Below are 25,577 nucleotides of genomic sequence, written 5' to 3'. Positions count from 1 at the left end.
ATCATGGAAAAAGCAAGAGAGTTCCAGAAAAACATCTATTTCTGCTTTATTGACTATGCCAAAGCCTTTGACTGTGTGGATCACAATAAACTGCTGAAAATTATGGAAGAGATGGGAATACCAGACCACCTGACCTGTCTCTTGAGAAATCTGTATGCAGGTCAGGAAGCAACAGTTAGAACTGGACATGGAACAACAGACTGGTTCCAAACAGGAAAAGGAGTCCGTCAAGGCTGTATATTGTCACCCTGTTTATTTAACTTCTATGCAGAATACATCATGAGAAATGCTGGACTGGAAGAAACACAAGCCGGAATCAAGATTGCTGGGAGAAGTATCAATCACCTCAGATATGCAGATGATACCACCCTTATGGCAGAAAGTGAAGAGGAACTAAAAAGCCTCTTGATGAAAGTCAAAGAGGAGAGTGAAAAGTTGGCTTAAAACTCAACATTCAGAAAACAAAGATCATGGCATCTGGTCCCATCACTTCATGGGAAATAGATGGGAAACAGTGGAAACAGTGTCAGACTTTATTTTGTTGGGCTCCAAAATCACTGCAGATGGTGACTGCAGCCATGAAATTAAAAGACACTTATTCCTTGGAAGAAAAGTTATGACCAACCTAGATAGTATATTCAAAAGCAGAGACATTACTTTGTCGACTAAGGTCCATCTAGTCAAGGCTATGGTTTTCCAGTGGTCATGTATGAATGTGAGAGTTGGACTGTGAAGAAGGCTGAGCCCCAAAGAATTGATGCTTTTGAACTCTGGTGTTGGAGAAGACTCTTGAGAGTCCCTTCGACTGCAGGGAGATTCAACCAGTCCATTCTGAAGGAGATCAGCCCTGGGATTTCTTTGGAAGGAAGGATGTTAAAGCTGAAATTCCAGTACTTTGGCCACCTCATGCCAAGAGTTGACTCATTGGAAAAGACTGTGATGCTGGGAGGGATTGGGGGCAGGAGGAGAAGGGGACGACCGAGGATGAGATGGCTGGATAGCATCACTGACTCTATGGACGTGAATCTGAGTGAACTCTGGGAGTTGGTGGTGGACAGGGAGGCCTGGCGTGCTGGGATTCATGGGGTCGCAAAGAGTCGGACACGACTGAGTGACTGAACTGAACTGAACTGATATTCTATTCTGAACTTTTGGAAATAATACTTCTTTAACATTATTTTTGAAAAAGAACTGCTCAAATAATTTATAATTAAGCATGATTTTGCAAAGTTTACAGCAACCGTCTTGTGCTTAAGAATGAATTGGGGATCATGCTTCACAAACAGCAATTAAAAGCATTCTGTAGCAAGTATTTCTTTGTTCGCAACTTGTGCCTTCTAATGAAAACTGAGAAACAATTAGGCCATAATCTTAAATCCCAAGCTTTGCTTTAGTTTAGCATTTGTGGCTAAATTAACTGGCATTAGCTAGCTAGAGGAAAGGAAGTTTGTTGTGAGGGCTCACACTGAAAAAGAAAAGGCAATGATTGGAATTACAATGGGACCTGGCCTTAGGGACCCTGGAACTAAATGGGTGTTCGGTTTCCAGCAGCTAAAATCTAAAATATTCATCTAAAAAAAAATAATAAATAAAATATTCATCCAATGATTCTGTCAAGTATCACCACTTTTTTCAGTTCCACTATTAGAAGACTGGGCTTCCCTCTTAGCTCAATCAGTAAAGAATCTGGTTGCAATGCAGGAGACCCGGATTCGATTCCTGGATGGGAAGATCCCTGGGAGAAGGAAATGGCTACTTACTCCAGTATTCTTGCCTGGAGAATCCCATGGACAGAGGAGCACGACATGCTATGGTCCATGGGGTCCCAAGAATTGGACAGACTTGGCAACTAAGCCACCATCATTAGAAGACTTCCTCAGAGTTTCTGCACTCTTCCCCTCCCACCAACCGCCTCCCATGGTTTCGCACTGGGCCCTCTAGCAAATTCTTTAAATCTCCAAGAGGAAATATTATTATCTCAATGTATCTTTTTGTGACAGTCAGAAATGGAGAGTCAATATATGAGTTGGTTCCCGAAGTCAAGAACCCATCTCTACTTGAATCAGGAATCACTTGGGCAGCAGTTCACCTGGGCTCTCCGTGGAGCAGTTCCCTCAGAAGAGGGATAGGTGTGGATGTGACTTTAATTACAATGGCCAACAAGGACCTACTGTACAGGGAACTATACTCAATATCTTGTAATAACGTATAACGGAAAAGAATCTAAAAATTGAAACTAACAACACAACATTGTAAACCAACTATACTTCAATGAAAAAAATTAACTAGTTAATTAATTAAAAAAAAAAAAAAACAATTATCAGCGGGTCAGAGCTGAGAAAAAATGGGCCCAGAACTTATCCAGGTGCATTTTGGGGTATATTTAAGAAATACAGTAACAACACTATTTAAAAAAATTCTCTAGTCATTCTGTTGCCTGTTCAGATTCTGTCAACTGTATTCTGATAGATCTGGAGCTGGGGCAGAGCTCTGTACACACACTGTGCTACATAATAGCACACTATGATTTTTATTATTATTATTAAAGTCTTTATTGGATTTGTTACAATAATGCTTCCATTTTATGTTTTTTGGGTTTTTTAGCAGGAAGCATATGGGATCTTAGCCTCCTAACCAGAGACTGAACCCCTACTCCCTACATAGGAAGGCAAGAAAGTTCCTATTATTTTTTCCTTCAAAAAAAGACCTCCCACAATTGGCCACTGATCCTGACAATATCATTGTAATGTAAGTAACAAGGCAATCACTTCACTATGAAAAAGCTCCTTAACAACAGACTCTCAATGCCTCAAAGTTTTGCTTAATAATCACTGTTAAACTTATGGATAATTTATGCAGGTAAAACAAATCAGAGTTTAACTCTGATTTATTAAAACAGTTTTTAGTTGTACTAAAATGCACTTATATGTGACATGTTATTCAAATGCCTAGAAATGCTATTTTGGCCTTTTGGATCACATTCCATTCAGATGTCTACAAGATTTACCTTTTATTAAAATATTTCATCTAGAAGTTAGTTGTACTGTAATTCATTTGGAGCTATATTCAGGAAACACATTTATTTTGAACTACATTTAGAACTGGAACAGATTGTGTGAATTAAGTAACTTTAAAACTAAAACTTATGACAGTTTCTTACCACATAGTGATTATAGATTATAACCATCCTGGGGCTACTAAGGTAAGAACATATGTCTGTTTTTTGAGCTTGAGTTGTTCCTTTTTATAAGAGTTCCTTGGGCATTGTAGAATTTGGACAGTTATGGGAAATTATTCATTGCTATTTTATTTTCAGTATTAACATGCTTTAAAGGATTACCACATAGTTATTGCTCCAATAGGCATTATTAAATTCTTCAAAGACCTTCAACTATTTTCTCAGTATGAGTTAAGTATTTTTAGGATAAATTTAATCTTAGATAGCTATGATGCCATTTATTTAAGAAAGTATTATAATGGACACTTGAGTTCTTAAAATTTTGCTTCTGGAATTTTTGGTCAGTTGAAAGGTAGGAGAGATCCCAGAAAATAATTGAAATATTCCTATTACTTTAAACAATTGGAGGTTCAAGAAATTAATTTGAATTTTAAGAGATGTGACCTCCCAAGCAGTCATATCCAGTTATATATAAATAAATAATATAAAACTAAATAATGGTTTTAAAATATGTAGATTACAAATAATTGTGGTGAGACAGGAAGGAAGGGAGCAGGGCAGAACTGTCAAAAGAATGGCATAGAATACTACAAAAACTGATTAGGGTCAAGATGGTGAAAGATCTGACTTCCCGTTGATCTTGAACCTCATTACAGACTCACCGTGATACACGGGCAAGCTAAAGGTACAAACTCACCGTGATACACAGGCAAGCTAAAGGTACAAACTCACCGTGATACACGGGCAAGCTAAAGGACACCAATGCCATGACAAGTGCCGTGACAGTTCCTAGGCTGGCCATAAAAGGCCAAAAAGTGAGCGGTGGCCCAATTCCTGGAAATCTCTCCTTTTCCCCCAAATAGTAGCATATTCCTCCCATTAACCTATGAAATTACCTAGCTGAGTTGGTCTGGTTTCTGCCAGCGAAATGTGTAACTCTAAATAAACCTGCTGCTGCTGATGCTAAGTTGCTTCAGTCGTGTCCGACTCTGTGCGACCCCATAGACAGCAGCCCACCAGGCTCCCCCGTCCCTGGGATTCTCCAGGCAAGAACACTGGAGTGGATTGCCATTTCCTTCTCCAATGCATGAAAGTGAAAAGTGAAAGGGAAGTCGCTCAGTCGTGTCCGACTCTTAGCGACCCCATGAACTGTAGCCCACCAGGCTCCTCCATCCATGGGAATTTCCAGGCACTGGAGTGGGGTGCCATTGCCTTCTCCGCTAAATAAACCTGCTGTCATTTTATTAATATCTTGGCTCTTGAATTCTTTCCTGCTCCAAGTCAAGGATGCTCACTTCCTGGCCCCTCCCAGGAACTTGCTCCAGCCCTAGGAAGAGACCTGGAATGTGACTGTTCTCTGGCTCCCTCTTCTCTTGCAAAAATGGCAACAGAAATATCAGTAGAAAGTAAAGTAGTGAGGAAAAAGAAAAGAACTATTTTGCCACAATATTTTATATAATAGATTTAGTTCTAGGATTCCTGTCAGCCAAACTAAAGAACAAAAATAGTAAATTACAAAGAAGAAATATAAACCATTTCTTCAGTGAAAATAAAGATTTTTGCCTTATAGTAAAATTTTAAAACATTTTTATTGATAAATATGTATTCGGAAAAGTACATAAAATGACACGTTCAGCTCAATGAATTATCACAAAATCAACAACTAGAACAAGACAATGAACAAAACTCTCGGATACTCTCCTTCCATCTTGGCTTCTAATCATTGCCCCTTCTCTCCTCCCCAAAGTAACATTATTCTGACTGTTATGGTCATCACTTCCTTGATTGTTCTTTATAATTTTATCATTTAAGCTTACATCTCTATACAATATGGTTTAATTTTGCCTGTTGGAATTTATGTAAATGGAGTTACATAGTATTCTTGGGAGGATGGAGTAGGGAATCTGGCTTCTTTTGCTGAAGTTTATGAGATATGTTTTTCTTGTTACAAGGAGCTATAGTTTTTCATTTTCATTACTATGCAGCATTCTGTTGAGTAAATATAGCTCAATATATTTACCCACTCTACTGTTGAAGGGTATTTGGTTGGCTTCCAGCTTAGGGTAATTTTGGATTTAATTGCTAAAAGCATTCTTATAAAATGTATCTTGATGTACAAGTATGTGGAGTGGGATTGCTAGATCAAAAACTGTTTTCCAAGTTGATAAACCAAGTTATGCCATCACCAGCAGTTCTGTGACAGTTTCCACTGGCTGGGGCCTATGGCTGTCAATTCTCTAGCATGATGCAATCAATGCAGTGGCTATGTTCTCATCAGTTTTACTTGCTTGTTACTTCTATTGTCAGTCCTTAATTTTAGCCATTCTGATGGGTGTAGAAGAGTATCATGTGCGTGCATGCTCAGTAGTTTTAGTGGTGTCCAACTCTTTATGACCCCATGGACTGTAGCCCACCAAGCTCCTCTATCCATGGAGATTCTCCAGGCAAGAATACTGGAAAGGGTTGCTGCGCCCTCCTCCTGAGAAGAGTATCATATCCTCGTAATTTTCATCTTCCTCATTACAAATAAGGTTGAGTACCTTTATACAAGTGTGTTGAACACTTTGATTTTCTTTTGCAGAGCCTGCTAAAATATCTGGCCCACTTTTCTTAATGGTAGTCAATCATTTCCTTAGAGATTTATATCTGTTCTTGGTATGTTTTATATACGAGCCCTTAATTTTGCATATTGTAAAGTCTTCTCCCAATCTGTGACTTGCTTTTCATTGTCTTTAATGTTGTCTTTGGTTAGGCAGAAGTCCTCAAGTTATGAATTTAATGTAGCCATATTTTTAATTATTTTCTTTATAGTTGGTGACCTTTTTGTTCAATTTAAAATTCACTTTATGTAATGAAGACAATATATATTATCTTATAGAATGCTGTTTTACCTTTTACAATTCAATATATAATCAGATAGCACTTGATTTGAGGGAATCCCTTGTAGCTCAGCTGGTAAAGAATCTGCCTGCAATGCAGGAGACTCCAGTTCAATTCCTGGGTCAGGAAGTTCTGCTGGAGAAGGGATAGGCTATCCGCTTCAGTATACCTGGGCTTCCCTGGTGGCTCAGCTGGTAACAGAATCTACCTGCAGGAGACCTGTGTTGGATCCCTGGGTTGGGAAGATCCCCTGGGGAAGGGAACAGCTACCCACACCAGAATTCCATGGACAGAGGGGCCTGGCAGGCCCCAGTCCACCGGGTCCCAGAGTTAGACACCACTGAGTGACTTTCAAAAAAAAAAAAGACCTACCAATATTGAATCTTGCAATCTATGAATGCAATATTTCTCCATTTATTTAGGTCTTCAATTTCTTTTTAAAATATCTCACAATTCTCACTGTAGGAGTGTTACCACCTGGTTAAATTTATTCCTAATTAACTGATATCTTGTATGCTACTATGAATCATCTTTCTTTAAAACGTCAATGTTAACATTTATTACTAATCTATTGAAACACAATTGATCCTCGAATATTGACTTTGTATCAGCAACTGTTAATTTATTAATTTAATAACTTTTCCTACGTGTTTTGATTTTCTATGCACATATCATCTATGGAAGAAGTTTTGTCTTCCTTCCTATTTCTGTATTTCCTCTTTTTCCAAAAATTAAAACCCACAATAATCTGAACCCGAGTAATGGTGTTATTCTAGTTGTAAACCCAATAAAAAAAGTGCCGGAGGATTCTTTCCACCTCGCATGCTCCAACTCTGAGGCTCTGTGGCCAGGCCAGTACCCCTTAAATCATTTTCAATGCGGACGAATCCAAGCAGAACAGAGTAGACTCAGACGCGGGCTGCGGAAGCACCCTGGGAAGCACCCTGTGGCGGTCGCCCCGCCCCTCATCCCGACGCAGCCAATCAGCGCCCTCCTCTTACGAGCGTCTCTCCGACCAAAATGGTGGCGGCCGTTGGCTTGGCGTCCCGCTTTTAGTTCCATTACTCTACTGCTCCCGTTGCAAAATGTGAAAGGAAACGCTGCCGGTGGAGGGGGTCCTGGGCCATGAGTCGGCGAAGGAAACACGGGGACAGCTCTGGCCTGAAGCAAACGCCGCGCAAAGCGATGGCGACTGAAGAATGCAGTTCGGTGTTCGAATCGGGAAAGAGGAGGCTGAGGGCGGCCCGCGGCTCGGGGCCCCAAGGGCCAGGAGAGAGGCCTCCCCGGCCTTTGCCCCAGCAAGAGCAGCCTCCAGTAGCCGCTTCGTGCAGTAAAAGTAATCCCGAGGGTGAGACATGGGCAGCGGGGCCTCCCTGGGCCTCAGCGCCTCAGCGCCTCAGCTTCAGAACCCCGGGTGGGGGTGGAGTCGGAAATCGTGTTTTCTTTCCCTGGGCTTCTCCCTCAAGAATTCAAAATTAACCAGAATATATTCCTCCACGACTTTCATCCCCGAGTATGAGCACTGCCCGGTTAGGCTTGACCACCACTTATCGCCCCTGCCACAGGAATAAGTTGTTGGGTTTACCTCAGGGAGGAACGCTAATTTCTAGGCCGCTTCTCCAGGCATCAGCAGTGGCAGAGCGAGGAGAAATAATACCTTTTAAAGCCTTCAGGTTATGCCTAGAGGGGTTATTTCACCTTAAACTGTTTGCCCTGACCAGATTTTAGTGAAGGGGCCATATGAAATACAGTTATCTGTATTTTCAAGATCTCGGTGATGTTTTACCTTATGAATAAACTGGAAGTTACTTTGTATAAAGTTCCTCAAAGTAGGAAACTATGGGCCCCTAAGTATATCATTCTGATCACTTTTTGGTGTTTCTTTCTTTCTTTCTTTCTTTCTTTTTTTTTTTAAGATTTCTGATGAATCCTGGTAGGAATTGAAACTCAGGTGTTTCCTAGAGCATGTTCTTTAAATAGAGCTTTTTACCTTGTTTGTAGTTTACTTTGACAAAACAATTGCAGAATAAACAAAAAGTGGTATTTGACAGAACTTAACTAAAATGGCTCACTATAGTTTTTTGAAGTAATTAGTGTAAATTGGGTAGGGTTGACCAAGGGAGGCTGAACAGACTTTTTCTGAAGTTGCTGTTGAAGCATTTTTCATTTTTGAAATGTATTTTTCTGAAGTTTCTCTTGAAACGTTTTTCATTTTTGAAATGTGTTTGTAAATTACAAGTGGTTCCAAAAGCCTCCAAGTTCCAGTGGAGTGGCTAGCTTATACAGTATTGTCCATTTATAGAGCTATTAGATTGTCTTAAAGTGCTTACTATTTACAATGTCAAGTTTGTAAAGTACTACTGGGATTTTTATGTGAAACAAACGTTTCAGTTGTGGATAGAGTAATATAGTCATCACTGGGAGAAAATTTTATAATTGGAACATAAAAATAATTTAGCTGAGGTATTTAACATTAAGGTGTTATGAAGTAAAGTAATCCTTTAGAAAGCAATAATCGTTATTTTCATCTTATTTTATATAGAAAGATATGAGACACCAAAGAGAATGCTGCCAATGGATTTATTGTCATCTACCTTCAGTTCTCCTAATGATCCAGATGGACAGAATGATATCTTTTGGGATCAAAATTCTCCAATGACAAAACAATTAGGTAATTTGTCTTTAACAGTTTTATCTGGGTGAATATTTGATTAATGATTAGGATTTAACCTTAGAATTTCAGTCAGGTATTCACATCAGGAACTTTTATACAGCAGATGTTTTTCCAAAATCTTAAGTGATTTTGTTGCTGCGATAGCCGTGTAATGTCAGAGTGCTTAGTGATCTAAGCCATGCTAATTGTTTTCTATAAGAAGTGACTGATATTTTTAGAAATTAATTTTTGTTTATAATTTATATGAATTTGTTTCTTTAGATAAAGGAAGAAAAAAGCAGCTTTACACCACAGATAGTGATGAGATCTCACATATTGTTAATCGTATTGCTCCTCAGGTAAATATGAGTAATTTTATAGTGTATTTTAGAACAGTGAAACATGGCAGTAAGTTTTGTTTGTAGTTCATTTATGTGAAAAATATTTTGTCTTATTCAATTCTCTTCTCCAACAGAGCAACACAGATTTTTTTTTTATCTTTTCTACCACTGAAATGCATGTTTTGAAAAAAGGAACATAATGTAAAGTTGGGAACATATATTTTCCTAAGCATATGTTTTATTTTTTAGAGATGATTTTTAGAGCCTTGTTTTTATTTTGTTTTTAATGTTATTTAATAATATATGGTTATTATTTTTCAGGTCACTAAAAGAATAGAATCAGACAATAAAAATTTAAACGTCAAAATATTTTTTTATTATTATTATTTTAACTGTCTGTAGTATTTTCCCAGTTGAAACTGCCTTTCTTAATACTTGTTAACTTAAAATATCATCAGGAAACATTAGAGTGGAAAAAAACTGGATTTGGGTTTAGTACTGAGTTTGCCTTCTATGGCAGCCCGTAAGCAAGTCACTTGACTTGCCAGGTGGTGCAGTGATAAAGAATCTGTTTGCCAGTGCAAGAGACACAGGAGACATGGGTTCAGTCCCTGGGTCAGGAAGATCCCCTGGAGTGTGAAATGGCAACCCCCTCCTATATTTTTGCCTTGAAAATTCCACGGACAGGAGCCTGGTGGCTACTGTCCATGAGGTTTCAAAGAGTTGGACTTTCTGAGCATATGCACACATACAAGCAAGTCACTTAAACTATCTGAACTTTAGTTCATTTAGTTATTAAAATAGAATTATTACTTGTCTAGCTCTCGTATTATTGTTATGATTGAATTAGGTAAAAATTGTTTGTAAACTATAGACTACTACAAATATTAGGTATATTAAAATTTAGTATGATAGTTAAATTATCTGCTGTAAAAGAACTGTGTTCAAAAGTTTCTTCTTTATTTCAGCTTTTGTGATGCTTGAGTAATAGGTCACTCTGCTCTGGACCTCTTTCTTTTTTTTCTTATATGGCAACATTTACATCCAGAAAACATCCAATTTCTGTTTAGTGTCCTCACAGGAAGTATGGTATTTTCCTTGATGTGGCCTCAGATAGTGACTGTATGTTGACCATAAACAATACATGACACTGGCCCAAACTGTGGTTACAAGGATCACCATCCAGGTGGAGGAGACAGGAAATAAAGTTTTTCTTAGTGGCTATAAAACATCCAAAATTACAACTAGGACAGTCGAAAGAACTATGTTGCTACTAGCTCTACTTTCCATCTTTGGCATGTCATAGAAATACATTTTACATAGAGTTCATTAGTTAAATAGCATTTATGCCTTATATTACCCACTCCAGTGTTCTTGCCTGGAGAATCCCAGGGGCGGGGGAGCCTGGTGGGCTTCCGTCTATGCGGTCACACAGAGTCGGACACGACTGAAGTGACTTAACAGCAACAGCATGCCTTATATTACTTGCTACATAAGTTAACAATAGATATTCATTAAATTGTTGATTTTACACGAAAGAAGCATAATAAAATGTGTCTGGACTGGCCAGCCTAAATAGTGATAAAAAAGGTAAGTAAATTATTGAACTCTTTACTTAAGTAGGCTGGAAATAATTGCTCACATAAAGAAACGGCAGCAGTATGCAAGTGATAACTTGTGTATAAGAATGCAGTTAAATTAGTTGCTTTTAAATGGTACCCCTTTCAAGTGAGCACTTTTAAAGCATATAAATCTTTGGTAATATCAAGGTCTGTTTAGGAACTTGTCATGTTCCAGAACAGCATAGGTGAGTTACCCTCCTCAAATAATTATTTAAATCACCTTCATAGTTCCAGAGATATATTTTAAAATTTAAACTTTTTTTTAATTGATGGGGCTTTCCTGGTGGCTCAGTGGTAAAGAATCCACCTGCCAATTCAGGAGACGTGGATTCAGTCCCTGGGTCAGGAAGATCCTGTGGAGTAGGAGATGGCAACCCACTCCAGTTTCCTTGCCTGGGAAATCCCATGGACAGAGGAGCCAGGTGGGCTACAGTCCATTTAGTCACAAAGAGCTGGACACGACTTAGGGACTAAACAACAAACAGCAGTAGTTCCTGAGATGACATTTTTTTAATTTGCATTTTTATTTTAATTGATCAGTCATTTTACTTTCTTCGGGATACTTTTCATGCAGTGTTGTTTGTTTGAAGATGGTATATATTTTTCTATCATTTTTATACAACTCTGCACAGTATACTTTAGAATTAAATGAACTAATGTGCTTAGATACATTCTACAGCACCTGGGTTGTACTATGTAATTATTAATGAGGAATTTTAAAAAATGTAACATTTACAAATAATATAAAAACTATATATAGGACCCATATATTTATATTACTGGATATATAAAGTTATTATACTTTTATTCTCTAAAAATGGAGTGAATTTAAAATTACTTGGTAAATGGACCAAAAAAATCCATAATTAAATCATTAAGAATGTTATCTTCCCAAATTCAAGATTGTTGAAACAAAAGGGAAGTTATGTATTGAGTCTAAAATCAAAATTATTGCTTTTCTTGAGTATTTGCAAAGCTGAAAACTGCTAGATTCAATTGGACATCTAAGGAAACTACTTTTTGATTGATTGATGATTTTGAAGTACCAAGTGGTAGGCAACTTATCACCTAACTTTCTAGTGTATAAACTTGAACTGACATCTTTATGCTCAGCATTTTGCTAGATACTGAGCTATCACAGAAACTGTCCTTGCCTTCAAGTAATCTGTAATCTAGTAATTAGATTATTTTGTGTGACAGTTACTTGTTTATTCATTCCAGGTACTATAAACATAGAGTAGAAAATGATTAACTTGTTTATTTTGTTGGTTTGGTTTGTAACTAATAATAAATTCATTCTCTAATTTTGTGCATGATCAAGTGACTAAAAGGTATAAAAGAAACATGTATGACTAAGATGGCTTTTTTCTAGCCTTAATACTGGTTAAAACTTCTTTACCCACTTTCTCTACTTAATTTTGTTCTTCTCCCTACCTCATTCACAGCATCAGTTCTAATCTTGCCATTATCTCTAACCTGTCCTGACTTAATGCTAAATTTTCTTAGTTCTATCTAAATGTTGTCAGTTCACGTCAACATGGATTGTCCAACTTAGATGAATGTTATAATGGCAATAGGGAAAATTTGGAGATTCAGGTAATACAGAAAGAACTCCCTATTTATCTTTTTATTCCTAATTCTGATAATTCCTACTGCACAGTTTATTTCTAGTACTAATGTTTATTTTTATCAATGTCTTACGACAAATAAGTTGATCAGTTTTCTTTTGATAAAAATATGTACTTTTATTATTGAATATGTATTTCTATTCTGCAGTGGCTTCCACAGTGGCTCAGATGGTAAAGAATCTGCCCGCAATCAATGCAGGAGACCTGGGTTCGATCTCTGGGTCAGGAAGTTCCCCTGGAGAAGGGAATGGCTATCCACTCCAGTGTTTTTGCCTGGAAAATTCCATTGACAGAGGAGTCTGGCAGGCTATAGTCCATGGGGTCGCAAAGAGTCAGACATGACTGAGCAACTAACATGCATTTCTAATTAAATTCTTAAAAACTTAAAAGTTTTTTTAAAATATGGAATTCCCAATTCTGAGTGTTTTCATTCCCTAAAGCAAGTAGATCACTTCTTACAACTTGTTATTACTATCCTCCAGGTTTTCATTGTTTTTGAAGTTTGTTTAATTGCTGTCACTTTACCAGAATTTGCTCCTTTAAGAAAATAATTCTACATAATTAAAGTGGGTTTTTGTTTGGTTAGTTGTTTTTGTACTTTCACATCTCTTTTTTTTTTCGTCCTTCTGCCAAAGGATGAGAAACCAACAACAGACTCCATGCTGGGCGTGTGGATTGGTGACACTGCTATTCCTTGCACTCCAAGTGTAGCAAAAGGAAAATCAAGAGCAAAACTCAGCTGCACAAAGTAAGTTTAAACTTTTCAGTTTTTCTTATATTCAATGAAGTAAATATTTTTAGTATTTTGGTTGGGTTTTGTGTGTATGTCAAAATGGTTATAAATTATTATCCTTAACTTTGACATGTAATGTTTTGAACTTATTTATGTCTGGATGTGTTAAAATTTGTGAGTTTTAACATTAAAATATGTTAAATAACAGTTGAGTATTTATGACATTTAGAATATCTACATAATTTTTGAAATATTTGTTTAATAGGTTAAAATCACAAAATCAAGAGGAAGAACTTATGAAATTAGCTAAGCAATTTGATAAAAATATGGAAGAGCTGGATGTGATTCAAGAGCAAGACAAGAGAAATCATGATCTTATCCAGATGATTTCAGAAGCAGAGACTTCACATAATTACAGAGATAATATACAGATGCAGTTACCATGTGATATAGTTCCTGAAATAGATAAGGCTATAATAAAGAAGCCAGTGAAAGAAAACACCAAGATACCTGTGGTAAATGATCAAACCAGCAGTCAGAAGCCATTTGACCAAAATGCTGAAGCAGCCTTTATTGCCATGTTTGATGGTTCTACTCAGAAATGTAGTGGACAGTTAAGCCAAGATTTGTCAGATGCTTTCTTGAAAACCAGTAATACTACCTTTGGAAAGAAAAACACTTTGAAAGAGGAGAAAATCATTACTAATGAATCTGTGGTCACTGAAAATCTGCCAAGTAAAACCCTAGGATCACTTTCTCATCAAGTCGATAATCCTGGAATGACAAAATCAAATGTGACTTTCTGTACTAAGGAACCAGGAACTTTTAATAAACACATTGATACTTTTACTACCAGTGATTTTGAGGATGATTGGGAAAACTTACTAAGTAATGAGCCTTTTGTTATGCAGAATATTGAAATGTCTGAGCTGTTCCCTGCTCCTAAAACAGTCCAAATTGCTGATCAAAAGGAAATTTGTTCCTTTAACAGTAAAAAGGATAAAACTAAGTCAGGAATGAATAAAAGTCTAGATGTCAAGTTAAGAGATTCAAAAATTTTACAAGGTCTTCCTTCACATACATGGAACAGTGAATTAACAGATGCTGAAAAATACAGATTTTCACCAAAGCCAAATGATAAACCAAATAAATTATCAGCCACTGGAAATAAAATGAAACTGGAGAAATCTTTTAATATAGTTGTTAATCAAGACAAAATTCAAGACTGTGCAGTTGCATCTAATCTGACAAAAGTAAATGAAAATACTCATACTAAATTTAATTCTAAAGTAAATGCTTCTGAAAAGAAATCTGCTTTGAAACCAGGATGTTCTAATAAGTCCATTTTTAATCAGTCTTTGAAAATGCCTGCTAATGTCAAGCCTTTCAGCTCAGCAACTTTGGGCAATACAACCAGTGTTTGTAACCCAAATCAGACTAATGGATCAAAGTTAGGTTCTTTCTTTGATGATTGGAATGATCCATCATTTACCAATGAAATTGTTAAAGCATGTCATCAGTTAGAGAATAGCTGGGAAGCAGATGATGTAGATGATGATATATTATACCAGGCATGTGATGATATTGAAAGACTAACTCAGGAGCAAGATACTAGAGTTGACAGCAAGACATCAGAAAGTGTCCTTGGGATCAATGATATTTCTAAACATGGAGCCAAAAACGTGTTTACTACACCTAAACAAGGAAGTCAGTTGATGCAGTCAAAGCACCTGAATCTGAACAGCATTTCAGCACAGACATCTTCATTGACAAATAGCTTACAAATAAATAAATCAGTGAAGATGGAGAAAGGGGAAATGTATGGAAATTCTCCAGGATTTTTAGGTGCCACAACAAATTTGAGTATATACTCTAAGAATTCAGACTGTCAGATCAGTAATCTGCATGTCTCTTGCAACAACACTGATGTACCCAAACAAGTGAATAGTTATAAATCGGTTCTTACAGGAAGTTCAAGTTTGAATGTGAGTTCACATCATATGAGTACAGAAATTGCTGCTTCTAAGAAGAGATTGAGTACCCTACGTCTATCCAGAAGCACCATAAGAGGTGAAGCTCAGAGTGACCTTAACAGAGCAATTAGATTTTCTGAGTATGTGTTTACAAAGATGAAAAATTGTCCGATGCTTTCCCCTTTAAATAACAGTTCTGTAACAGGAAGTATTTCTGATACCAAAATCACACAGGGTTTGGAGAAGAATAAAACTGTCAACCCGTTATCTGGGAAGGCAGTTCAGCAGCAGTCTTTGGTGAAATTTTCTGAACCTTTGAAACAACCTTCAAAAGGTATGTATGAAACAGTGTTCTTTGAAAAATAGCCAGTCTAGTTCTTTGTGGATTGAATTTTCATGACATATATGTTAAAGACTATTCTGCTTTAACTAGAAGTCTTAAAGTGATTCTTAGAAATAATGATGCTGGAATATACACACACTGGGTGGTTTGTGTTTTTAAAAGACTGCATTGAATTCTTTGCCAACATGTAATACAGTGACTATTACAGTAGCCAATCAATAAGTATGTGTTGAGTCTTTTCTGAATTATTTCCTGGAAAATTTTACTTATGCATATATGTATTACTGTATGAGAGTCCTTTTGTTCACTGAAATACCTCACTGTTTTAAAATTTGAGTAATTGTCTATTTTTAGCAGAACAATATGTGAAGGTTTAGATAATTCTAATTAAATAAATACCTTTGCTAGAATACTACCTGATATAAAACTGTTAAGCTATGATGGTTAGAGTTGTTATTTAGTACATCTTGTGATCTTTGATTCTTTCCAGTTTTTCTTTTCCCCGAATTCTCCTATCTATCAGGTTCCATTGTTTTTACACCAAAAAATGTATCTCAAAATGGTCCATTTTTCTCACTCTCTGCTGTACCACCCTTATGCAAGCCAACATTTCCTAACTGGACTGCTGCAGTTCTTCTACCTGTTCCCTCTCATTTCTAGTCTCCAAACAGCAGAATCATCTTTTAAAACAATGTTAAAAATAAAAAGCAAGTAGACATATTTGGCATTCCTCTGCTTGAAGACAACCTTCAGGCACTGCTCATCATATTTCAAATAAAATCTTAATTTACACCCTGATCTGCAAGCCTGGACTGTCTCTATAACCTGCCTGTTCTCTTTTTTTCTTGCCTTACCTACTAGACTTCAGCTACAGCAGCTGTATTTGAGTTCCTCAAACAGGATAGGTTCTTCTCTAGTTCAGGAACTTTGCTATTCCCAGCTAACACTACTGCCTTCAACAGTCTATAAATGCTTTCCTGTTATTTTCAGTCATCTCTCTTTTATTTCCTTAATTTCTTTTGTCACAGTTTGCAATCAGATATTGATTACCATCTGTCTCATCAGTGAACCTAGGCTACCATAGCAGCTGCCATTTAGAAGATGTTTAATAAATATTTGCGTGAACATTATACAATATAATCTGAAAAGTCTGTCATTCACTGATACTGTAATTTGTAAAAGGGAATATTTTTGGCATAATTGTGTGTGTTTCTTAATGCCCAGTGCTCTTCAACAGAAACCTTGTACATGCATACACCAGATCTGCTAGCTGGTTTCCATTTATTTCTTAAACACAATGTGTTTCTCACTACTCAGAATGATTTTGGTTTACTTTCTCAGTTTTGCCAGTAGCCCATGTTAACTTGTTTTACACTATTTACTATTCTGGCTTGTAATTATTGATTTTTTAAATCAGTCTCCCTCAGTTGAGGCTAACATTAGGAATTTTACCTATTATGTAGATCAATGTTAATATGGTAATGGAGTTTTTAGTTTCTTTTAATAATAGATTGTTTTCTGTTTAGATTCTAAGTGATGCTTCTGTTGGCATTATCACTACAACTTTGCTGTTAAGTGATCCGTCACTTTTAAAAAATTTGTAACAGTAATAGGTTATTGTTTAAAAATAAAAAGTATAAGTTAATTTGACATAAAAAGGTAAGTCCTCTATTTCTCCTTTTCTCCAAAGATTTTTCAGGGAAAGCCCCTGTTAATAGCATTTTCTGCAAGTATAAAAATGTAGGGGTGAAGGATGGTGTGTATGTACCTATACATTTATTTAAATAGATGTAATTATATTGCAAAGACTATTTGGCAGCTTGATTTTGCTTTCACTTAATGTATTGTGACTGTCTTTTTCCTGATAGAGCATAATTTGCTTTAGTCCTTTGAATCTCTTCATAGTATGTAGTTGTATGGATGATACCATAATTTATCTGTTTCTCTATTGATGGAGGTTTAGTTTGATTGCAGTTTTTTGCATTACATGTAGTCCAGTGTGCCAGTGAATATAAATTTGCACATGCTCATGAGATTGTATCTGTTTGAAAATTGATATAAGATTCAGAATATTTTAAATGTTGATGGAGATCTTTAAATCTTACCCCTAATTACATCAATTTATACTTTTATCAATACTGACAATGAATATGCTACATTATCACCCAAACTAGATATTTTGAAACTTTAAAATTTTTGTCAATTGATAGTAGTTTCAAATATTTAAGTTTATATTTAAGTAAGTACAGTTAATTGAGTCATTCTTCCAGTGTGAATTAACTTAATTATACTTGTAATTCCATTAAAGACTAAGTCTCTCTGGAATATGTGAGTTTCTCCAAAACTCCTGTCTACTATCTTATCAGCATTTTTTTTTTTTTATGGATAGACTCTTTCAGTTTACTTTATAGTTTTTCTGTTAAGTTTATTGATAGTACCTGGCATCACTGACTCGATAGACGCGAGTCTGAGTGAACTCCGGGAGTTAGTGATGGACAGGGAGGCCTGGCGTGCTGCAATTCATGGGGTCGCAAAGAGTCGGACACGACTGAGGACTGAGCGACTGAACTGAACTAAATATTCTAATTAATATTAACCTTGTTGACATTTTCTATTGTTGCCATTTCCTTTTACTTTGATGTAGCAAGCTGCTCTGCAGCAAATACCTTTGGCTAGGTGGGCGGGGACAGGGGGACTGCTAACTACCTCATTGTTTTAAGCTAGATTTGGCTAATTGTGGCCTGTCCAAATCCAGCCTATATAACCTGTTTTTTGTGCAGCCAGCATATTAAGGTGATTTTCACTTTTTAGATGGTTGAAAAAAATCAAAAGAACAATAATACTTAATAACTTTTGAATGTGGAATTCATGTTTCATTGTCCATAAGCAAACTTTTATTTGAACATAGCCACATAATTTATTTATATGTGTTGTCCATGGCTCTTTTCATGCTGCAGTGACAGAGCTGAATAGTTGCCACAGGAGATCCTATGCCTCTTAAAGGTTAACATATTTTGGGGTCTTTTACTGAAAAAAAAGGACTTCCCTGGTGGCTCAGTGATAAAGAATCTGGGTGCCAATGCAGGAGACACAGGTTGGATCCTTGAGTCGGGAAGATCCCCTGAAGAAGGAAATGGCAACACGCTCCAGTATTCTTGCCTGGGAAATCCCATTGACAGAGGAGCCTGGAAGATTACAGTCCACAGGGTTGCTAGAGTCAGACTCAGCTTAGTGACTAAACAACAACTGAAAAAAAAAAGTTTTTCACCTCTGCTTCAGGATTAAGATTTGAAAGAGCCATTTTTGTTTTGTTCCTTGCCAATAGTTGGAGCCCTTGGTATATATTTTTAATGAAGAAATGAGTGACTCTTCCAAAATCAAATTTTCCCTATGTGACTTTATTGTATCTTTTGAAATTAATTTGTAGAATACCACATAACCAACTGAGGTGCCAGTTTTAGGGAGCCATGTTCTATTCTGCCATGGATTGTTAACCTATTTTCCTTCTAAATGTACAGTCAACTGAATGTAAATTGTGTGTGTGTTCTGAGTTTCTTGTGTTTCTCCACTTTCAGACTAAAATAATAATTTAGTCAAGCTAATCTAAAAGTATATTGTATCTTTCTATAAGAAAAAACAGCTGCAGTCTATAAGATAATTGATTTAGAAAGTAAAAGGCAACAGAATCACCCGAGGTGTTTGAGATATATATCTCTTACTCTGAGCACTCTCTCCCATTTCTGATTATACTGGGGACAGAAGGAGAGAGTGATGATATATTTTGGCTAAATATCTACCTTGGTTAACAAGAGAAATGTCTTATGGCAACTATATTCTGAATCTCTGTAGATGTCACTGTAGATATTTCTCTTGTTAACAGTACTACTGATTCTTCTTTAAAGGGTAAATTTTACAACATATACAGTTTCACCAATACACAGTCACTTAAGTATGTATTTGGATGATGGTCTTGATTTTAGAACATTAAATGAAAAAATGTTGGCTAAAATTTTGAAGTCTGATTCTTAGTAGCATTACATAAATAATCTAATATTTCAGCTCAGAGTGACTTAACTGTGGAATTAATTTTATTAGAACTCAGAATTTTGTTAGAGGCAGAATTGGTTGTGTTAAATTTAAGACACATTGTTCATTTCATAGTATGTTTATCTGAAGTATACACTAAAGTATGTTACATAAAAAAATACCAGAATGCTTCACATTTTGTAAAAAGATTTCATATTGAAAATTGAAAATTTTCATATTAAAAATTTTATGCAGACATCCTGCTCCTTGAAATAATTTTCCAATGTTTATAGAAAATATACCCTCCATCTAAAAATGCAGTATTTGACAGTGAATTTTATGTTTATTGACATGATAGGTTTCACTCTGTTACTCCAAAATATTTTTCTTAAACAGCTGAAATGAAAATCTCTGAGATCTATAGAGGAAAAAAATGTAGGAGTAGGAATATTAACATCAGTTATCTTATATTAGAAATATACTATTTGAAGTATTAATATCTGATTCATTTTATTTTGAGTACTTTTCTATTACAGTCTATATAACATTTAAAATTCCAATTTGTTTTTAAAATACATTCATTTATTGGTTATATAAATTAGGTGTCATTGTTCATAAGAATTATTTGCTGGGTAGTCAAAATGTAGAGTTTTTAATCAATTTTATCACCCTGTGAGAAGAGTACATCAAAGAGATTGATCAGTTCTTGATTTCATTTTGGCCTGGAGCCTTGTACTGTATCTGCATTTGTAGTCTTAATAATTAATAGTTTAGGATGAGGCCCCCTGATGGCTAGGTGGTAAAGAATCCTCCTGCCAATGCTAGAGACACGAGATGCAGGTTCAGTCCCTGGGTCAGGAAGATCCCCTGGAGAAGTAAATAGCAACCCACTCCAGTATTCTTGCCTGGTAAACCCCATAGACAGAGCCTGACAGGCTATAGTCCATGGGGTCACAAGAGTCCCACAGGACCTAGCAATTAAACGGCAACAAATGGTTGAGTAACGAAACCAAAGACATTCTTTACCATCTGAATCACCAGGGAAGCCCAATAACAAAATCAGTATGGCAGATCTGGGTAATGAAAAAATAAAAATTAAAACTCATTCAGTACGATTTTATAGTCTTTAAAACTAATATCTATATTTGGTTTCATTTTTAGAAGAAGAAGAGAAAAATAGAAAGTGTTCTCCGGAAGAAATTCAGAGAAAAAGACAAGCAGCGCTCGTTCGAAGAATGGCCAAAGCACAGGCATCATTTGTAAAGAAAGGCAGCTCCCACTTAACTTGATTTCTTTAGTGATATGTTACTTGGGAGATAACAAAGACAGTTGATAACTATCTATGATAGGAAATGTTTTTCTTGATTTCTCCATGAGAAACTTAATGCTGAGTTATAAAGCATGGACTTCTACTATATTTAATAAATCATTGTTTACGTGGTCAATGAAACCTTTCTTTGGAGATGTATATTGAAGTTAATTGCATGTAAGTTTTGGAAGTTCAGTAAAGTTAGCAGTTATGTAGTAGAATTATGCAGAGGAAAGTAGTTTTATTTTTAAATACTGTGATTACAGAGGGTCATGTCAAAACTCCTTAATTTTTTATTGTTAATACGTGTTTTCCAAATACAAAACTTCAACCTACTAATTTTTTTGTTGTTATTTTCAGTAACTGTTCCTTAAAGTTTTTATACATTTCTGCATTTTAATTAATGCTTTCATATTCTTAGGAACATGGATGGTAGGAAATAAAGGACTTCACTTTATTTGTAAGAAATTACTCTTTTCAATTCCTAGTCTGTAATAGATGTGAATTTAAAATTTTCTAAAATGTAATGCATTTTGGAAACTTCGCCCTGTTTTTAGGGAAGATCCTGATTTAAGAACTTTAGAAAAAAGAATGTGGATTGGCTATATAAGTAGTGTAGTGTCATTAACATTTAGAACTATCAGAAACTAGAGATCATCTGGTCTAATTTCATTGTATAGGTGAGAGATGAATACTCATATTCTGAAAGTCACAGGCAAGTTTGTGCTTGGATTAGGAAGGTTTCTTTCATTCTAATGAATACCTAGTCAAATGGTATCATTTGCTTCAGAGTGTTAATTAGTACATAAAATAACTTGTTTGTGGGAGCATTAATTTAGTATAAAATTAAAAGTAAAATACATTGAGACTTTCATAATAATGCTGATTGTTTCTTATATTAAAGAATCAGGATATAAAAAGAATCTCTTCAATTTACCTATAACTATATAATTTTCCCTTGATTAATTCACTGACTTTGCTTATTCTTCTCTATTATCTGTTTTTGTCTGAGAGTTTCTAAGCCAGAAGTAAAAACAGTCTAAGATGAGGGCATAAGGATGGTAATGCTTTGTTTATCCCAAATGGCTTTAGATGTGACAGAAGTTATAGATGGGACATACCTGTGAGGGTGTTCACCATTATTTTGACCTATACAGAGATACTTCATTTTTAAAGTTGTATTTTCATGTATAACACATTCTAGGTAATGTGTAATTTTTGTCTAAGGCTCTTATTAGAAAGAACATAAATACAGGTAATTATTCTATGTAAGAGAATGAAGAGCTGAGAATCTTCAGTTCAGTCACTCAGTCCTGTCCAGCCCTTTGCGACCCCATGAATCGCAGTACGCCAGGCCTCCCTGTCCATCACCAACTCCCGGAGTTTACTCAGACTCATGTCCATCAAGTCGGTGATGCCATCCAGCCATCTCATCCTCTGTCGTCCCCTTCTCCTCCTGCCCCCAATCCCTCCTAGCATCAGAGTCTTTCCAATGAGTGAACTCTTGGCATGAGGTGGCCAAAGTCCTGGAGTTTCAGCTTTAGCATCATTCCTTCCAAAGAACACCCTTATCTTTTTTTAAAAATAACTTCACTGTGTTCTTACTATCCTTTGGTATCTCTGCTTTTGTTTATTTAAGCTTCTCCCGCCCACCACTTGATTTCTCTAGAATGCCTTTAACCTATTCTGTCCAGTTGTGAAAACTCAGCCCAGTAAGTTTGCGTTTCTTTGACACTTATACCCTACCATCCTTATGTCCCTTGTAGCTCAGCTGGTAAAGAATCCACCTGCAGTGCAGGAGACCTGGATTTGATCCCTGGTTTGGGAAGATCCCTAGAGAAGGGAAAGGCTACCCACTCCAGTATTCTGGCCTAAGGAGTCCATAGACTGTATAGTCCATAGTGTCTCAAATGTTCAGACACAACTGAGCGACTTCACTTTCACTTTCATCCTTACTGGAATTGATTTCTCTGATCATTGTGGTACTTAGTTCTTCTATCTTTTGTAGAACAATTCTATAATGCCTTATGTGTTAATTGAGTTGTATATGCATTGTAGTAATATTTGTAAAACTTCTTAGTTTGCATCTCCTGTAATTTTATCATGTTCTCAATACAGCCTATGCTGCTATTTACTTAACAGTTTCTTTAAAGTGATCACTTTTCTCTTTAAAGGCAAACTTACAGTACTTAATGGAGTTGTAAGAGTGGCCCACCAAATCCAAGCCTGAGAATGCTCTTCACCCTCACCTTTTCTATCATACTGATTCCTCTTCTTTAGCTATTGTTGAGGAGTTGAGGGGCCCATTACTTAGCATATGGAGGATTGTTTAGATAGTGTCTCTAGCTTGGGTTTTTCCAGTCTATAGGGGTCTGTTTTCACACAAGTAAGGGGCAACTGGTAGGCCTGTCAGTTCTAGTCCATCTCTAGCTCTGCTGCTATTTATGCATCTCAGGTTGGCTGCAGAAAAACCAGTGCTAAGAATACCATTATTGCAAGAAAATCTACAGAAGAGACCCTGTCTGTCATCATTCATTATTGGTGTAGACAACTCTGATCCAAGGAAAACTTGGATTGCTGCTTATATACAGTGTTACGCATGCATGTACCACACCTTGGGAAACACTACTTATATCGTTATACTCTTATCACTAAGTTTAAAGTTCTTAAGGATAGAGGCATCTTATTCATCTCTGTCTACCCAATATTCAGTGGCTGATACTCAGTTCAGTTCAGTCGCTCAGTCATGTTCAGCTCTGCGACCCCATTATTTGCAGCATGCCAGGCCTCCCTGTCCATCACCAACTCCCAGAGTTCACTCAGATTCACGTCCATCGGGTCACTGATGCCATCCAGCCATCTCATCCTCTGTCGTCCCCTTCTCCTCCTGCCCCCAATCCCTCCCAGCATCAAAGTCTTTTCCAATGAGTCAATTCTTTGCATAAGGTGGCCAAAGTACTAGAGTTTCAGCTTTAGCATCATTCCTTCCAAAGAAATCCCAGGGTTGATCTCCTTCAGAATGGACTGGTTGGATCTCCTTGCAGTCCAAGGGACTCTCAAGAGTCTTCTCCAACACCACAGTTCAAAAGCATCAATTCTTTGGCACTCAGCCTTCTTCACAGTCCAACTCTCACATTCATACATGACTACTGGAAAAACCATAGCCCTGAATAGACGGACCTTAGTCGGCAAAGTAATGTCTCTGCTTTTGAATATGCTATCTAGGTTGGTTATAACTTGTCTTCCAAGGGGTAAGCATCTGCAGTGATTTTGGAGCCCCAAAAAATAAAGTCTGCCATTGTTTCCACTGTTTCCCCATCAATTTCCCATGAAGTGTTGGGACCGGATGCCATGGTCTTTGTTTTCTGAATGTTGAGCTTTAAGCCAACTTTTTCACTCTCCTCTTTCACTTTCATCAAGAGGCTTTTTAGTTCCTCTTCATTTTCTGCCATAAGGGTGGTGTCATCTGCATATCTGAGGTTATTGATATTTCTCCCAGCAATCTTGATTCCAGCTTGTGTTTCTTCCAGTCCAGCATTTCTCATGATGTACTCTGCATAGAAGTTAAATAAGCAGGGTGACAATATACAGCCTTGACGTACTCCTTTTCCTATTTGAAACCAGTCTGTGGTTCCATGTCCAGTTCTAACTGTTGCTTTCCTGACCTGCATACAGATTTCTCAAGAGGCAGGTCAGGTGGTCTGGTATTCCCATCTCAGAATTTTCCACAGTTTCTTGTGATCCACACAGTCAAAGTCTTTGGCATAGTCAATAAAGCAGAAATAGATGTTTTTCTGGAACTCTTGCTTTTCCCATGATCCAGCAGATGTTGGCAATTTGATCTCTGGTTCCTCTGCCTTTTCTAAAACCAGCTTGAACATCAGGGAGTTCATGGTTCACATTGCTGAAGCGTCGCTTGGAGAATTTTGAGCATTGCTTTACTAGCATGTGAGATGAGTGCAATTGTGTGGTATTCAGTGGTATTTATTAAATGTTGAATGAATTTAAATGGATTCTGGTGGCAGAGATTCTGTCTTGATGCACTTAAAGCATTTTGACTCTGATTCCGTGAACTTCAGAATTGGAATATGTTTCTAGAAAGAGTTTAAATTTTGCCTAACACTGATTCATATAAATGATAATTTATCTGGAGTATGATTGTAGTTTTCAGTTCTTGTTCGGATATAGTGATCATAATTGCTTGTGAGACTCAAAGCAACAAACTTAGGTCTTTATGCCTTCCCTTAGACTTCATAAATGAGTACATCAGGGGTAGATTTTTATGTTTGCTTTTAAAGTCCATTGACTTTAAAATCAACAGGATCGAGAAGACGGGATAATTACTAAATTGATATAACAGTTGCTAAATGTTTTATTTACCATGAATGGTTTTAAGAAATTTACATTTAAAGGCCATTTTACAAATAGGGAAACTGAAATAAGCATAATAAGTAACTTTCTCAAGGTCATACAGTTGGATGTTGGAGCTGGAGTTTTAACTCAGTGTAATGACAAATAATACAATATTAACCACTGGTCATTCATGGTCATTCATGGAAACTATTCACAAAAACCAGTGGTTTATGGAAATTACCTGAATGTATTCCAATGCTGAGAGGGATTGGGGACAGGAGGAAAAGGGGACGACAGAGGATGAGATGGCTGGATGGCATCATCAACTTAATAGACGTGGGTTTGGGTGAACTCCAGGAGTTGATGATGGACAGGGAGGCCTGGCGTGCTGCAATACATGGGGTCACAAATAGTCGGACACAACAGCGACTGAACTGATCTGAACCGATAGGAAAGAATTGTAAAATTTCAAGCATATGTGCCAAAAAACTCACTAGAATTCTATAGCTTAATTGTATAGCTCGAGAATTTTCTTCCA

The 25,577-nt window shown here is 36.6% G+C and overlaps 1 protein-coding gene across 2 annotated transcripts; it reads left to right on the top strand.

The window, feature by feature from the left end:
* The first annotated feature begins 7,057 nt into the window (after positions 1–7,057).
* On the top strand, positions 7,058–21,025 carry ETAA1 (ETAA1 activator of ATR kinase). 2 transcript variants are annotated; one of them, XM_042245976.1, is made up of 6 exons: positions 7,058–7,394; positions 8,601–8,729; positions 8,994–9,070; positions 12,938–13,050; positions 13,301–15,342; positions 20,539–21,025. In XM_042245976.1, exons 1-6 carry the CDS (start codon positions 7,184–7,186, stop codon positions 20,664–20,666), a joined length of 2,700 nt encoding a protein of 899 aa, XP_042101910.1. In that variant the 5' UTR covers positions 7,058–7,183; the 3' UTR covers positions 20,667–21,025. The 2 variants fall into 2 exon arrangements, with proteins under 2 accessions (XP_042101910.1, XP_004005878.2); XM_004005829.5 differs by having other exon boundaries at positions 7,058–7,406.
* The last annotated feature ends 4,552 nt before the right edge of the window (positions 21,026–25,577 follow it).

The sequence above is a fragment of the Ovis aries genome, chromosome 3 (assembly GCF_016772045.2).
Source record: "Ovis aries strain OAR_USU_Benz2616 breed Rambouillet chromosome 3, ARS-UI_Ramb_v3.0, whole genome shotgun sequence".
In the NCBI taxonomy this organism is placed as follows: Eukaryota; Metazoa; Chordata; class Mammalia; order Artiodactyla; family Bovidae; genus Ovis; species Ovis aries.
The sequence above is the reverse complement of the archived record's forward strand: the minus strand, read 5'-3'. Positions and strand labels throughout refer to the sequence as shown.

Coding starts and splice junctions, on each gene's coding strand:
- ETAA1 (XM_004005829.5), top strand. CDS start 7,184: ATGAGTCGGCGAAGGAAACACGGGGACAGCTCTGGCCTGAAGCAAACG. Junction 9,071..12,937: donor TTAATCGTATTGCTCCTCAG/GTAAATATGAGT, acceptor CTTCTGCCAAAG/GATGAGAAACCAACAACAGA. Junction 13,051..13,300: donor GCAAAACTCAGCTGCACAAA/GTAAGTTTAAAC, acceptor TTTGTTTAATAG/GTTAAAATCACAAAATCAAG.